The sequence below is a fragment of the Hyla sarda genome, chromosome 11 (genome assembly GCF_029499605.1).
Source record: "Hyla sarda isolate aHylSar1 chromosome 11, aHylSar1.hap1, whole genome shotgun sequence".
Lineage (NCBI taxonomy): Eukaryota > Metazoa > Chordata > Amphibia > Anura > Hylidae > Hyla > Hyla sarda.
The window spans coordinates 33,771,924-33,789,172 of record NC_079199.1 but is presented as its reverse complement, the minus strand read 5'-3'; the positions used below and the strand labels follow the sequence as shown (position 1 = coordinate 33,789,172).

Below are 17,249 nucleotides of genomic sequence, written 5' to 3'. Positions count from 1 at the left end.
AGTTGGCCATACACTTTTAATAACTGTGGGCAAAACGTTCTCCTGACTTCCCCATACACATGAGTGTTCGGCATGGCCAAACATTCCTGTTTCCTCTGTGGGGAGAGGAGAGGCAGGCTGCACCCAGACAGCTCTGGCAGTGACTTATCTCTTCCAGAACAATAGAGTCGGGTGGTAATCCAACACACTTACCCTTTTCTCTACCAACATATTCTGTTTATGAAAAATTGGGAGACCACCATACACTTTCACAGAAAGCTGAACCCACCAAAGCCAGAAGGTTTGGCCAACTTTAATCTAAGGTGTATGGGCAACTTTAGGCCTCTTGTACAGGGTGGGCCATTTATATGGATACACCTTAATAAAATGGGAATGGTTGGTGATATTAACTTCCTGTTTGTGGACATTAGTATATGTAAGGGGGGAAACTTTTCAAGATGGGTGGTGACCATGGTGGCCATTTTGAAGTCAGCCATTTTGAATCCAACTTTTGTTTTTTCAATAGGAAGAGGGTCATGTGACACATCAAACTTATTGGGAATTTCACAAGAAAAACAATGATGTGCTTGGTTTTAACGTAACTTTATTCTTTCATGAGTTATTTACAAGTTTCTGACCACTTATAAAATGTGTTCAATGTGCTGCCCATTGTGTTGGATTGTCAATGCAACCCTCTTCTCCCACTCTTCACACACTGATAGCAACACCGCAGGAGAAATGCAAGCAGAGGCTTCCAGTATCCGTAGTTTCAGGTGCTGCACATCTCGTATCTTCACAGCATAGAAAATTGCCTTCAGATGACCCCGAAGATAAAAGTCTAAGGGGGTCAGATCGGGAGACCTTGGGGGCCATTCAACTGGCCCACGATGACCAATCCACTTTCCAGGAAACTGTTCATCTAGGAATGCTCGGACCTGACACCCATAATGTGGTGGATCACCATCTTGCTGGAAAAACTCAGGGAACGTGCCAGCTTCAGTGTATAAAGAGGGAAACACATCATCATGTAGCAATTTCGCATATCCAGTGGCCTTGAGGTTTCCATTGATTAAGAATGGCCCCACTATCTTTATACCACACCATACCATCAATTTTTGTGTTCCAACAGTCTTGGAGGGATCTATCCAATGTGGGTTAGTGTCAGACCAATAGCGGTGGTTTTGTTTGTTAACTTCACCATTCACATAAAAGTTTGCCTCATCACTGAACAAAATCTTCTGCGTAAACTGAGGGTCCTGTTCCAATTTTTGTTTTGCCCATTCTGCAGCACCTGAAACTACGGATACTGGAAGCCTGTGCTAGCATTTCTCCTGCGTTGTATATAGTAGTATATAGCAGTGTATAGGGATACTGGAAGCCTGTGCTAGCATTTCTCCTGCGGTGTTGCTATCAGTGTGTGAAGAATGGAAGAAGAGGGTTGCATTGACAATCCAACACTATGGACAGCACATTGAACACATTTTATAAGTGGTCAGAAACTTGTAAATAACTAATGAAAGAATAAAGTTACGTTAAAGCCAAGCACATCATTGTTTTTCTTGTGAAATTCCCAATAAGTTTGATGTGTCACATGACCCTCTTCCTATTGAGAAAAGAAAAGTTGGATTCAAAATGGCCGACTTCAAAATGCCCGCCATGGTCACCACCCATCTTGAAAAGTTTTCCCCCTCACATATACTAATGTGCCACAAACAGGAAGTTAATATCACCAACCATTCCCATTTTATTAAGGTGTATCCATATAAATGGCCCACCCTGTACATTGCAGTACGGTGTGTACAGGCCTGGCAGCAGGGCATGGACCTCACTATCTTACAGTGGGGCAAAAAAGTATTTAGTCAGCCACCAATTGTGCAAGTTCTCCCATTTAAAAAGATGAGAGAGGCATGTAATGTTCATCACAAGTATACCTCAACTGTGAGAGACATAATGAGAAAAAAAATCCATAAAAACCCATCGTCTGATTTTTGAAGAATTTATTTGCAAATTATGGTGGAAAATAAGTATTTGGTCACCTACAAACAAGCAAGATTTCTGGCTCTCACAGACCTGTAACTTCTTCTTTAAGAGTCTCCTCTGTCCTCCACTTGTTACCTGTATTAATGGCACCTGTTTGAACTTGTTATCAGTATAAAAGACACCTGTCCACAACCTCAAACAGTCACGCTCCAAACTCCACTATGGCCAAGACCAAAGAGCTGTCAAAGGACACCAGAAACAAAATTGTAGACCTGCACCAGGCTGGTGAAGACTGAATCTGCAATAGGCAAGCAGCTTGGTGTGAAGAAATCAACTGTGGAAGCAGTTTTTAGAAAATGGAAGACCTACAAGACCACTGATCATCTCCCTCAATCTGGGGTTCCACGCAAGATCTCACCCTGTTGTGTCAAAATTATGACAAGAACGGTGAGCAAAAATTCCAGAACCACACGGGGGAGCTAGTGAATGACCTGCAGAGAGCTGGGACTAACGTAACAAAGGCTACCATCAGTAAGACACTACGCCGCCAGGGACTCAAATCATGCAGTGCCAGACGTGTCCCCCTGCTTAAGCCAGTACATGTCCGGGCCCGTCTGAAGTTTGCTAGAGAGCATTTGGATGATCCAGAAGAGGATTGGGAGAATGTCATATGGTCAGATGAAACCAAAGTAGAACTTTTTGGTAAAAACTCAACTTGTCGTGTTTGGAGGAGAAAGAATGCTGAGTTGCATCCAAAGAACACCATACCTACTGTGAAGCATGAGGGTGGAAACATATTGCTTTGGGGCTTATTTCTTTTTGCTAAGGGACCAGGACGACTGATCCGTGTAAAGAAAAGAATGAATGGGACCATGTATCGTGAGATTTTGGTGAAAACCTCCTTTCATCAGCAAGGGCATTGAAGATGAAACATGGCTGGGTCTTTCAGCATGACAATGATCCCAAACACACTGCCCGGGCAATGAATCAGTGGCTTCATAAGAAGCATTTCAAGGTCCTGGAGTGGCCTAGCCAGTCTCCAAATCTCAACCTCATAGAAAACCTTTGCGGGGAGTTGAAAGTCTGTGTTGCCCAGTGACATCCCAAAACATCACTGCTCTAGAGGAGATCTGCATGGAGGAATGGGCCAAAATACCAGCAACAGTGTGTGAAAACCTTGTGAAGACTTACAGAAAACGTTTGACCTCTGTCATTGCCAACAAAGGGTATATAACAAAGTATTGAGATGAACTTTTGTTATTGACCAAATACTTATTTTCCACCATCATTTGCAAATAAATTCTTTAAAAATCAGACAAGGTTATTATATGGATTTTTTTTTTCTCATTATGTCTCTCATAGTTGAGGTATACCTATGATGAAAATTACAGGTCTCTCTCATCTTTTTAAGTGGGAGAACTTGCACAATTGGATGACTAAATACTTTTTTGCCCCACTGTATACACTCTGCATGCAACTGTGTGGTGCCTTCATAAGGCAACATGTTTTACCCTAGAAGCAAGTGAATACAAAGGCAAACAGAGGTATAGTATGAGCTCAAAGAGTTCTATTTGCACCATATTTGCTATCCATGTGATACAGCCATAAACAAGGGCCTTAGCTCTAGTATTTGGTTCAGTCAGCAGAAAGTACAATAAACTTGCTATATAGACATGCACCTTTTGTGCAATGGTGCCCTATGGGGATGGTGGGCCAGTTAGTCCTGCCCTATAAAGGCAGTTGTAAAAATTCTCTAGATAAAATAATGACTATTCTGGAATGACTCATAATAGGTGCTGAATATAAATAATATATTTTACAACATAGTAGAATACAAAGCTGTACGATATTATTTGTCGAGCGTCTTTTATCAGAATTGTCATTCACCTTCCCAAGCACTTCCCTGTTATAAGAGGGAGACATATATTAAAGAGGAAGACATGTATTAATAATTCTGATAAAAGACGCTCGACACAAATAATATATCGTAAAACTTTGTATTCTACTATGATGTAAAATATATTATTTGTATTGAGCACCTATTACGAGTCATTCCAGAATAGTCATTGTGAGAATTGTAATTTACCGTCCTAACCACTTGACTCTTAGAAGTACATTTTGTTCAAGCAAGACAGCATGACCAGGATCTAAAGATGAAGACGGAACACATTTTCTTAGCTTTTTAAAGGAGTAGTTCAGTGGTGAACCCAGTGGTGAACAACTTATCCCCTATCTTAAGGATAGGGGATAAGTTGCAGATTGCGGGGGGTCCGACTGCTGGGGCCCCCTGCGATCTCCTGTACGGAGCCCCGACAACCCGCGGGAAGGGGGCGTGTCGACCTCCGCATGAATCGGCGGCCGACACGCCCCCTCAATACAACTCTATGGCAGAGCCGAAGCGCTGCCTTCGGCAATCTCCGGCTCTGCCATTGAGATGTATTGAGGGGCGTGTCGGCCGCCGCTTCGTGCGGGGGTCGACACCCGCTGTCTGGCCGGAGAGCCGGGGCCCCGTACAGAGAGATCGCAGGGGGCCCCAGCGGTCGGACCCCCCGCGATCTCAAACTTATCCCCTATCCTTAGGATAGGGGATAAGTTTTTCACCACTGGACTACCCCTTTAAGAAAAGATCTGAAATGCTAAAATGTATATAAACATAGGCTTCCTATTATACAATTACCTTTTCTTTCCTCTTTTAGAGAAGTTGAAAACAAGATTGAAGCTGACCAACCCAGTGTAAGTATTAAGTTTCCTACCATCAAAAACGTATGTGTATACGTCTTCTAATTTGGTACAAGGTTTGAGGTGGTTGTGGGTTCCTCCCACTATAGAACTGTGATTTGTTTACCTGCAACATAAAGGAAAAACTATGGTCCCTTACCTTACCGTCTGCTCATAGGAGAATATGCAACGTGCGCAGCGTGAAATATGCTGCGTACATGCCATGCGTGACCCTACCCCTTAAATGTTATATGGAATCACAGGCTTGATTTAGGTTGTGCTTTAGCTGAATATTTCACACTCCACATATTGTCTCTTTCACTTGTAAGAGAAGTGAATTCTATAAATTGCTATCACATCTGTTAAGGATCTTAAAAAAAAAATTAATAACAAAATATGGTGTATTTATTGCTAGGAAAAGCATCACATCTGCCCTTGGGTTTGCCCCTTAAGCTACAATACCATACACAGCCCATAGATAAGTGTGGCTCTGTTCCCAGCATATAAACGGGCCCTTTCTGTTTCATTGTTAGAAATGATAAGGTAAAACATAAGACTTGGCAAGCAACAACTTTTAATTTGTAAAGTAGCGTGCTTTATGACAGATAATTTTCCGCTAGTACAGTGTTTTCCACATAGTGTGTCTCCAGTTGTTGCAAAACTACAACTCCCAGTATGCCCAGACAGCCAACGGCTGTCTGGGCATATTGGGAGTTGTAGTTTTGCAACAGCTGGAGGCACACTGTTTGGAAAACACTATGCTAGTAAATCTTTAGATCACTTTCACACCATACGGTAGAATAAATTGTTACATTATGTTGTTTTTTTTTTGTCCAGAAAAAGAAAAAAGCTAAGGTGGGTCTTCCCTAGTGTGAACATGCATGACTAAATGCATGTGCAAGTTGCTACTGAAGTGTTTTTTTGGCACTGAGAAGCTTTGCAGACTGATAACCGCTTTACTGCCTGTACTGTAATATGGTGACTGCTGAATTTAAAGGGGTTGGACCACAATATATGTAGGTATGATCTGGGACTATTGCTGGGACTCTCACCACTCATGAGAACAGGTTACCACGCCTGCTGTGAGCAAAAGTCGAGCATGAGCACTGCCGCTCCATACAATTGTATGGGACATATGGGCTCAGTACTGTACTTAGCTTCTCTTCAGCAGTTCCATAGGCTTTGAATGGAGCCCCAGTACTTGACCTTCACTATATTCAAATGTGGGACATAGAATTGGTAATAAGTGGGGGCCCAACAGTCATACATTTATTGTCTGTATTGTGGATAGCTAATACATTTTGTTAATAGTCCAATCCAATGAAATAAACAACAATTTCTCCCTCTATAACTCCCACATGTGGACTGTAAACATGTTCCCTCTTCTGTTAAAGAAGATGTCCAGCGAAAAAAATGTATCCCCCATCCGCAGGATAGGAGATAAATGTCTGATCGCAGGGGGTCTTACCGCTGGCACCCCCCAAGATCTCCCGTACGGGGCCTCGGCTCTGCTCAAGGAAATTACGTTGTATACCGATCACATCAGCTGGTCGAAACAAGCCCTCTCTATTCATCCCTATGGGAGAGGTGGAGACACAGCATTCTCATGTCTCTGCCTCTCCCGTAGAGATGAATGGAGGGGGCGTGTTTCGACCAGCTGATGTGATGGGTACGAAACGTGCATTAGCAGAGCAGAGCCAGGCCAGGCCGAGCTGGGACCCAGTACGGGAGATCCCGGAGGGTCCCAGTGGTCAGATACCCTGTGATCAGACACTTATCCCCTATCCTGCGGATGGGAGATACATTTTTTTCTGCTGGACATCTTTTTTAAGTACCCTATCATATTTTAATGTTTTTATTCATATTTTATTTTAGCATGTATCACGATACATGGCCCTTCATTATTTCCTTTACACGGATCAGTCGTCCTGGTCCCTTTGCTGAAAAACAGCCCCAAAGCATGATGTTTCCACCCCCATGCTTCACAGCAGGTATGGTGTTCTTTGGATGCAACTCAGCATTCTTTCTCCTCCAAACGATCTCTAGCAAACTTCAGACGGGCCCGGACATGTACTGGCTTAAGCAGGGGGACACGTCTGGCACTGCATGATTTGAGTCCCTGGAGGCGTAGTGTGTTACTGATGGTAGCTTTTGTTACTTTGGTCCCAGCTCTCTGCAGGTCATTCACTAAGAGATTACTTAGACAGAAAAGAACAACCTTAACTTCAGAAGCTCATAAGTACTGAAAGGATTAAGATTTTGTAATAGAAGTAATTTACAAATCTGTTTAACTTTCCGGAGCCAGTTGATATATAAAAAAAGTTTTGCCTGGAATACCCCTTTAATTTCTTCACACCAAGCTGCTTGCCTATTGCAGATCCAGTCTTCCCAGCCTGGTGCAGGTCTACAATTTTGTTTCTGGTGTCCTTCGACAGCTCTTTGGTCTTGGCCATAGTGGAGTTTGGAGCGTGACTGTTTGAGGTTGTGGACAGGTGTCTTTTATACTGATAACAGGAAGCAGCAACCCAGCCCAAAAGGACTGAGTAAAGAGTCCACTTTTTATCCCTCACTGCAATTTGACCTAAAACTTAACTTTTATTACTTCATAAATAATAATTGTGAGCTATAAGTAAATTTAAAAGCCCAGCACTCTATGCACCAATATATTCACACATATTAACGCCCGACAGGACTGTCTTTCTATCCTTGTATAGCACACCTGCAGTGTGTGCTAACAACAGTGCAGATGCTGTGATTAAAAACTCTTCACAGAGCCCCCCCTTAACATGTTTCGTCACAGGTGTGATGTCTTCAGAGGTTATGGGTCAATGACCCATACACAATTTTGTTTCTGGTGTCCTACAACAGCTCTTTGGTCTTGGCTATAGTGGAGATTGGAGTGTGACTGTTTGAGGTTTTGGACAGGTGTCTTTTATACTGATAATTAGTTCAAACATGAGCCATTAATACAGGTAACGAGTGGAGGACAGAGGAGACTATTAAAGAAGAAGTTACAGGTCTGTGAGAGACAGAAATCTTGCTTGTTTGTAGGTGACCAAATACTTATTTTACCGAGGAATTTACCAATTAATTTATTAGAAATCCTACAATGTGATTTCCCGTATTCTTTCCCCCTCCCCCCATTATGTCTCTCATAGTTGAGGTATACCTATGATGAAATTCCAGGCATCTCTCATCTTTTTAAGTAGGAGAACTTGCACAATTGGTGGCTGACTAAATACTTTTTTGCCCCACTATAGGGCCAGTGACTATTGATAGTATTTAGAATATTGGGCAGACTAGATGGACCGAATGGTTCTTATCTGCCGACACATTCTATGTTTCCATGTTTTCTTTAGTCAGGGTATTTAGATACAAAGCTGGGCGTATTAAACCTTTGCCCAGGATGAAAGAAAGCCTAGCTATGGCTGAGATCAATATCACCAGCTAAGACAGGTCTGTATTTTATACACCTCTTTCAAAATTATTTGCTGCCAATAATCAATTCGAAGCAACCCAAGAGTTCTACTGACCCAGTGTACCTCCACAGTCTTAACTTTAATGAAAAATGACTATAGTGCAGCACCATGCACGGCATAGCTTTACTGAGCGCCCGTTCCCACCGCCTCATGAAACTCTGCATTAGGAGATGGAGCTTCTTGCTCCAGTTCCATAGGACCTGTTAAATAAATGCTATGGAATTCTACTTTGGCAAGTACTACAGTTCTTTAATATTGTTGCACACCATTTATGGCAATGGTTTTCCGTGATGGCGGTGGCATTTTTCAGCAGGATAATGTACCCTACTCCACCTCAAAGATTTTTCAGAAATGGTTTATAGACCCACAGGTGTATAGCCACTGGAACAAGGACTGTAAAAAGTGGGCTTAGTAGGGGATTATGGGGGTTACAGCAGGGGTTAAATAGGTAGCACAGGTTTAATAGTGAAATAGTTTAATAGTGAATTCTGGGGCACGTGGTTAAGGGAAAGATAAGGGTCTTTGGGATATTCTCTCCTATCCTGTCCCTTATTTTAGAGCATTTGATTGAGCCCCCCTTGGGTTGATTTTGGTTTCCTTGATGGATCATGACATGTTTGGTTAATGTTATAGCTTACAGTGTTTTCTGATCTACATCTGACCAGTATTCTGGTGGGTAAATTGGTGAACTTTTCACCAACTGTTATTTACTGCTAGTGTCATTTTGGAATACACTCTTTAGTTATGTCCCTCAATAAAGTTCTGTCTAACTCCTAGTCAATCCCTAAGGGAAGTCACTGTACATGTACTAGTGTATGTTGTATCCGTACCTCTTGTGGTAAATGTTTGGGTAGCACCTATTAGAGACAGATACACACAGACATTATAATAAAGCTGACTGAATTCTGCTCATGGATCGCTGATCTTTATAGAATTGTTTCTGTGTGACTACATTTCAGATGGCTGTAAGACTTATGAGCTTTGTACAATGAATACAGTGCCTGGTTTGGCAGTAGTCAGCAGACACATTACTCCGAGTCACTCAGCTAAATTAATTTGCTAACTGTAAAGTGAACGTCCGGCCATTGAACATGATTGTTTGTTTGTTTTTTAAACGTGTTCAAGTCTTAAAGGGAAATGGACAACATCTTCCACACTAACCTGCTAGTACTTGCCAATATTGTGGGTGTACTGTGGGTCTTTTTCATTTTGCTCTTTGTTGCACAGTTTCAGAGGCATACCTAATATTCCAAATATGTAAATGAGTCACTTTGGTGCACTGGGGGCGTTACCTGGCCCCTTTGTGCACTGCTACACCCATCCCACTGGTCTCTGGTGAAAGTCTCCTTAATAAACATTCATATATTTTCCCAGGAGCACCTAACCGATAGGTGCTGTGAGATCTTGCACTTGCGCAGTCAGCACAGCCTGCCCGAAGCATCAATGCGCGTGTATTGCTTCCACACTATACCTGGAAGCAGCGAGCAGAGCGCCTTTAGAAATGTGCCATGTATAGGATCTGCAGAGCTCTGTGAAAGGATGACCGGGTAATAATGGGTCACATGGCAGCTAGGGGCCTTCTGTAGGCCCCCAGGCCTGCTATGTATGTGTCGGTATATAGCTCTGGCAAAGCACATTATGGTGAAAGGCATAATATTCTGCATTACAATAGTGCCGTGTATTACATGAGCAATCAGAAGATCGCTGCTTAAAGTCCCCTTATGGGATTAAGGGAGGAAACATATATATATATATATATATATATATATATATATATATATATATTACCATATATCACAATGTCCGTAATGACCCAAATTAAAAAATTATATTTTTTCTTATCCCACAAATAACGCTATAAAAAGAAAAAAAAAGTGAATCTGGCTTCCAAAAAAACAGAATGAATAGCGATCAAAAAGTCATATGACACTTATTCCCTAGTCCGTGGATAGGGGATATGTTTTGATGACTGGAACATCCCTTTAATTGCAGCTGACAAGTGTCATCAGTGGCCAGGAATGGAGATAGCTGTGATTCCAGCCACCTAGATGACTCCGTTGCCATTAAAGGAGTAGTCCAGTGGTGACTCAGTGGTGAACAACTTATCCCCTTAAGGATAGGGGATAAGTTTGAGATTGCGGGGGGTCCGACCGCTGGGGCCCCCTGCGATCTCCTGTACGGAGCCCAGAGAGCCCGCGGGAAGGGGGCGTGTCGACCTCCGCACGAAGCGGCGGCCGACACGCCCCCTCAATACAACTCTATGGCAGAGCCGAAGCGCTGCCTTCGGCAATCTCCGGCTCTGCCATAGAGATGTATTGAGGGGGCGTGTCGGCCGCCGCCTCGTGCGGGGGTCGACACCCGCTATCTGGCCGGGGCCCTGTACAGAGAGATCGCAGGGGGCCCCAGCAGTCGGACCCCCCGCGATCTCAAACTTATCCCCTATCCTTAGGATAGGGGATACGTTTTTCACCACTGGACTACCCCTTTAACTGTGATATCTAGAGGGATAAATAGAGTGGACCTTCTCTGTCACCTGATTGGCCCTGCTGTTACACAAACCTGGGTGTTGAGCAGTTAAGATGACAGATCGAGGCCTAGTGAACACTCCTAGGCCCCCCCATTTAAGTATTTCTAATACACCCTGATAGGGTGAAGGAGAGTAATCAAGCTACTTGTACAAGCTCCCTAGGACAGCGGTTTTCAAACGGTGGCCCTCCAGATGTTGCAAAACTACAACTCCCAGCATGCCCGGACAGCCAACGGCTGTCCGGGCATGCTGGGAATTGTAGTTTTGCAACATCTGGAGGGCCACAGTTTGAAGACCACTGCCCTAGGAGGACTAAAAGTATAAGTAAATTATATCCATAAAAAAATATTGTATTGTGGACATTAAAATTAAATTATCCTCTGTGGATTTTTTGTATGTATTTTTATGTTTTATATGTATTAAAAACTACTATACATTATAGTGTGATGTAGTGGAAATGTTGTTTACACTCCTTTAACAAATGCATGTGATCTTGCCCAGCAATGGTGTGTCTTTATCCATTTTTAATCAGACCTGTTCATGTGAATGCTCCCACTTTTACTCTTTTGCATGTAGGTTGTTCAGTTGCATCCATGAAACTGCTGTGTTCTTATATATTATTATGACATTATAAAATATTAATGGTTCACAATGAGGCTAGGTTCACACTATGGGATTTTCGAGCGTGAATCCATTTTGATATCTGATACAGAAATTCCGATACAGCAGAATCCCAATGCTGCCAATGCGATTCTGCAGCGCAGTGCACACTACAGAATATTAGTGACGGAGCTTTCTAACACTTAAATTCCGCTGCTGAAAGAATTATTGTGCTTGTTCTTTTGGTGGAATCTGCACAGAATAGATTGCGGTCTATAGGGACGGCAATGTCCGCGCAGTCCTATTGCCGACGAATTCAGCTTGTGCTGCTCGGAAATTCCTCAGTATGAACATAGCCTTAGTGTTCAAACTTTACTATTTATGTATAGTCCCATGGAAATATTGACCTTTCATTGGCAGAATTCACTGATGGGTGATGTAACTGCATGTTGTCTACATACCATGCCTAATTCTGATGGATGATTAGGTTTCATGATTGAAGGGGTACTCCGGTGAAAACCTTTTTTCTTTTAAATCAACTGGTGCCAGAAAGTAAAACATATTTGTAAATTACTTGTATTAAAAAAATCTTAATCCTTCCAGTACTTATTAGCTGCTGAATGCTACAGAGGAAATTCCTTTCTTTTTGGAACACTGATGACATCACGAGCACAGTGCTCTCTGCTGAAATCTCTGTCCATTTTAGCAACCGTGCATAGCAGATGTGTGCTAAGGGCAGCATGGTGGCTTAGTGGTTAGCACTGCTGCCTTGCAGTGCTGGGGACTTGGGTTCAAATCCCACTAAGGACAACAATAAATAAAGCTTTATTATTATTATTATAATAACGTCAGCAGAGAGAACTGTGCTCGTGATGTCATCAGAGAGCATTCCAAAAAGAAAAGAATTTCCTCTGTAGTATTCAGCAGCTAATAAGTACAGGAAGGATTAAGATTTTTTTATAGAAGTAATTTACAAATATGTTTAACTTTCTGCCACCAGTTGATTTAAAAGAAAAAAGGTTTTCACCGGAGTACCCCTTTAAGGGTATGTTCACATTGCATAATTTCCACTGAATTCTGCGAATTCCGTGAATTCCTTCTGCAAGACCCGTTCATACTGAGGAATTTCAGCGGCAGACAATTCCTCGCAATCCTACCACCGAAAGTATTCCAGCGGCGGCCACAGAGTTAAGATTTCGCAGTGTGAACTTACCCTTAGAGACACTCACTACCATGCAAGAGAAATCTGACTTGGGGCGTACGCCATATGCATTATTACAAATCTGTAATGCTGCACTCAAAGACAAAACAATGCCCTATTGGATGCAACCTCTAGAAATATTGCTTCTAGTTATAAATAAAGTTATGCTCCCAGCCCAGTCAGTTTTTCGTTATATCATGTTCTCCAATCAATTCACATCTGAAGTCAAGATTAAAGCTCCGCAGTTTCCTCTTCTGTCTTTTACTAGAATAGGGTGCTTAAAGGGGTTCTCTAGGAGTTACAAAAACAAACCATAACTGCTTTGTTTCAGAAACAGCTCTGTACCTTTGTATGGGTTATATCTGGAATTTCACCCCAGCTAAGTTTAAAGAAGATGTCCAGCGAAACAAAATTCATCCCCTTTGTGCAGGATAGACACAATTACCCCGAAGGCAAATGCCCAAGGTACAAAAATCCCTATTAAAGGGGTACTCTGGCCCTGAGGCATCCTATTCCCTGTCCAAAGGATAGGGGATAAGGTGTCCCACCACGAGGGTCCCGCCGCTGGGGACCCCTGCAATCTTGTATTTGCCACCCACCTGTTTGAGCTGCACGCTGCGGTGCCAGCTCACAAACAGCCGGGTGGCGACCACGGGGCCAGAGTATCGTGACATCACGACTCTGCCCCCGTGTGAAGTCACCCCCTTCCCCCCGCTATGCAAGTCTATGGGAGGGGGCGTGATGGCCATCATGCCCCCTCCCATAGACTTGCATAGCGGGGGCGGGGGCTGACGTCACACGGGGGCGGAGTCGTGATGTCACGATACTCCGGCCCCGTGGTCGCCACCCGGCTGTTTGTGAGCTGGCACCGTGGCGTGCAGCTCAAACAGGTGGGTGGCAAATACAAGATTGCAGGGGTCCCCAGAGGTGGGACCCCCGCGGTCAGACATCTTATCCCCTATCCTTTGGATAGAGGATAAGATATCTCAGGGCCGGAGTACCCCTTTAACACCAGACTCCCCTAAATCGTAACTTTTATTGTGGTTGAAGTAAAAATAAGAATAAACTACTTATCCCACAATAAAAGTTAAGTTTTAAGTGGTAATAGGGATTTTTGTACCTCGGACATTTGCCTTCGGGGTAATTGTGTCTATGTGTAGTTGGAATCCCGGACTCACCTGGGGAGTTTGTGATTTATTTTGCAGGATAGGGGATATGTGTCTGATCCCAGGGGGTAAGACCAATGGGACCCCTCGCGATCTCCCATATGGAGCCCTGAGTCTGCTTCAGAAAATGACATTTTGCACCCAGCACGTCAGCTGGTCAAAACACACTATCTCCATTCATCCCTATGGGAGAGGTGGAGACACAGTGTTTGTCGGTCTACACCTCTTTCATAAAGATGAATGGAGGGGGCATGTTTTCACCAGCTGATGTGCTGGATACAAAAATGGCATTAGCAGAGCAGAGCCAGGGACCCATGCGGGAGATTGCGGAGGTAGGGGTTGATGGAGGAGTGGTCCCAGTAATCGGACCCCTACACATACATTTTTTTCATTGGACATCATCTTTAAATTCTATTCCTGGACATCCCATTAGAAGGGTTTTCTAGGCAAACTCTTTTGATGATCTGTCCTCAGGATAGGTAATCAGTATCTGGTTGGCGTGGCACCAACAACCAGCAGCACCACCAATAAGCTCTCTGCCAGAGAAAAAGCTAAAGCAGAGCCAGAAGCAGATGTGTAGTTGTCTTACTGCAACTCATTTAAGTGAATGGGAGCTGGGCTGCAGTAACCTACTGGAGAAGAGTATGTTCACATGTAGCAAATTTTCAGCCATTTTTGCAATTAGAAATTTATAAAATACAACTACATACAATTTTACCCTGTGTTCCTTCTTTTTGAAGATCAGCAAGTTATATTTTATGTAGATGTCAACTCTTTAATGTTTAAAAAGCTTCAGAAAAAAAATATCTATAATAATTGGAAGCCCCTGCTCTAGTTCTTACTCCCATTAGCATAAGCTCAATGGATATTGTTCTCTCACAGAACCTTATGGAATGGGTTTTCTTTTCCATTGCCACTCAAGTACTACAGTCAGCTAATGGAGACTTCTACATCACATACTGGCTGTTCATAGAAGACTGGCTTAGTGGAAAATAAAGCACCTCCTAAATACTTTGGGGGAAATTTATCCAAACCTGTCCAGAGGAAAAGTTGACCAGTTGCCCATGGTAACCAATCAGATTGCTTCTTTCATTTTTCAAAAATGAAATAAGCGATCTGATTGGTTGCTGTTGGCAACTCAGCAACTTTCAGTTTGGACAAATTTGATAAATCTCCCCCTTTGTTTTATGATTCATGACACATTTTGTGCCCTGTTACAAAATGGTTAGAGTCAGGCACATTACCCGTTTCTATTTTGTAACCGGTCCCTCTCTTTCCCTCTCGCCCCTCTCCTCCTCCCTCTTCCAGCCTATCATCTTTGTATCGGACAGAGCAAACAGCAATAAGGAGTTGAGTGTGGACGAAGTGTCTGACGAAGAGAAGAAAAAAAAGACAGTGGAGCAAAAAGAGAAAAAAGATAAGGTCATTGTGCCTTCTATCATTCTAATGTTGTGCCATTGCTGGGCAAGACTGTATTTCAAGAACTTTCTAGTGATAATGTGTTGTAGTGCAATAACAAAACTATGTACCTGTAAGTGTGCAATACTGTATTACCGTATGTTCCTCCATATACTTTCAACCTAAACATGGAGAACAACATCCTATCATATAAAGTTTTCTTGAGGTTGACTGTGAGAGAGAGAGATGGAAAAGATCAGGCTTAGACTAAGCTTAGTATCAACCTTTAAGGGGTAACCCCCTTGCAGGGAAAACCCTTACTAGAACCCCCCTAAAATTGTTATCTTTAATAATTCCTATATTAAAAGCTACCCTTTTAAACACACAGTTTAAAATTGTCAGCGGAGTCACTGGATTCTTATGGGAGAGGATAACCTCTCCTAACTACTGCTAATTCATTAGTATATTGTGCACTAATAGATAGATGTGCTTAACTGCATTAGTATTGCCACCAATGACCACTTGCTGTATTAAAACATGGCTAGCCTCCCCGATGTTTCACTGAATAAAGCAAGGGCTGTGAGGCTAATGGTTCACCTCTGCCTACAGACTCCCACAGCCGGGACTACTACTACTTCCATCATGGAACAGACTTATTTCCATGATGGGAGTAGTAATTCCCCGACTGCGGGAGTCTGCAGACAGCTGGGGAGGCTACATTAGTGTTTGTTCTACAACCCCCATCATGGAACAGACTCTGTTCCATGAAGGGGGTTGTAGTACAGGGGCTGAGGGATTGATCGCACCGGGTCTCGCTTTGTTTTAAGGGGTTGTGTTAGTAATTAAGCTTTTGCTTAACGTTTTTTGTTAAACATATTTTGTAGAATTTTGGTGGGCTGTTTTTTCTTTTTTCTTTCTATAATTTACCAGATAAAGCATAATTATGTCTCTAAATGCTCCTAACAATGGCCGCCCCCATAATCAAGTACCTAGAATAGAATATAGAAAAACAAGTTAAAAACAAATGCATATGTATCAGTATTTTCCCTAAGGTCCTAACCGGCAGCACAATGATGGGGTATTACTGCCCTTGAGTACTGGTTGGACTGATGGAATTTTAAAAAATGTGATAATTATTTAATGAGCTCTCTCCCCTATATTAGAGACAAGAACCCTACACTAGTGTGTTCTTCTGTCCTATGGACTGTTGGTCTTTATACATATATGTCTCTCTCTCTCTCTCTCTCTGTCTCTCTCCCTCTCTCCATATATATATTCAACAAATCCAGTGGGGCATTGACTCCAGAGTCCCTTGGGATGATATCTTGTCCTCAATCAAAAGTGTCTCCGTCTCCCAACCAATTTTCTCTGCGATGCAGCCCCACAACTTCTGAAGCTCTTGTCTAAAGCTTGGAAGAAAGACTAGACAGAGGGGACATGATAGAAACTTTTACATACATAAAGGGAATCAACACCATAAAGAAGGAGAGCATATTTAAAATACGAAAAACTACCACAAGAGGACATAGTTTTAAATTAGAGGGGAAAGATTTCTGCAGTAATATCAGGAAGTATTACTTTACTGAGAGAGTAGTGGATGCATGGAATAGCCTTCCTGCAGAAGTGGTCGCTGCAAATACAGTGAAGGATTATAAGGATGCATGGGACAGGTATAAGGCTATCCTTTATATAAGATAGGGCCAGGGTCTATTTATAGTATTCAGAATATTGGGAAGACTAGATGGGCCGAATGGTTCTTATCTGCCAACACATTCTATGTTTGTAAGTTATGGCTTTGTCTTCGGCTGGCAAAAGTCTTCTTTGGCTCAAAACCCTGGGTAGTGGATAATGTCTCAAACTAAAATTTGGGTGGGCTTTTGTTTGAGCTGGGTAAGCTCAATCTCTTCTCCAGTCATTTCATGGCAAAAGCAGGCAGATCAGAAGAGAAAGCTCTTCCCAGAGTTTTACTCAGAAAAGGCCCTGGAGGGTGCCCAAAGAAGAGGAGCTTAGAGTTTCTGTTGCACCAAGGACAAGTCAGGGTTGTGACCCAAGATCTCCTCAGTCTGGACTGTTATCTGGTCTCCAGTCCAGTCTCCGTATAGCTCTTGCTTGCATTCAGGACCATTGAGTGTGAAGTATCCTAATCTCAGATTTTTGTTATTTGATAGACTTCTTTAAGTTCCCTACTGGAAGGTTTCTAC

General features: G+C 42.7%; 1 protein-coding gene across 2 annotated transcripts in view; it reads left to right on the top strand.

Moving 5' to 3' along the window:
* CAPN3 (calpain 3) overlaps positions 1–17,249 on the top strand; it is a 98,674-nt gene that overhangs the window by 56,064 nt on the left and 25,361 nt on the right. For both annotated transcript variants that reach the window (XM_056546786.1, XM_056546785.1), the window contains 3 exons: positions 4,656–4,692; positions 5,515–5,532; positions 14,959–15,072. In XM_056546786.1, the coding sequence (XP_056402761.1) occupies positions 4,656–4,692; positions 5,515–5,532; positions 14,959–15,072 (169 nt within the window). The remainder of the gene's footprint in view (positions 1–4,655; positions 4,693–5,514; positions 5,533–14,958; positions 15,073–17,249) is intronic.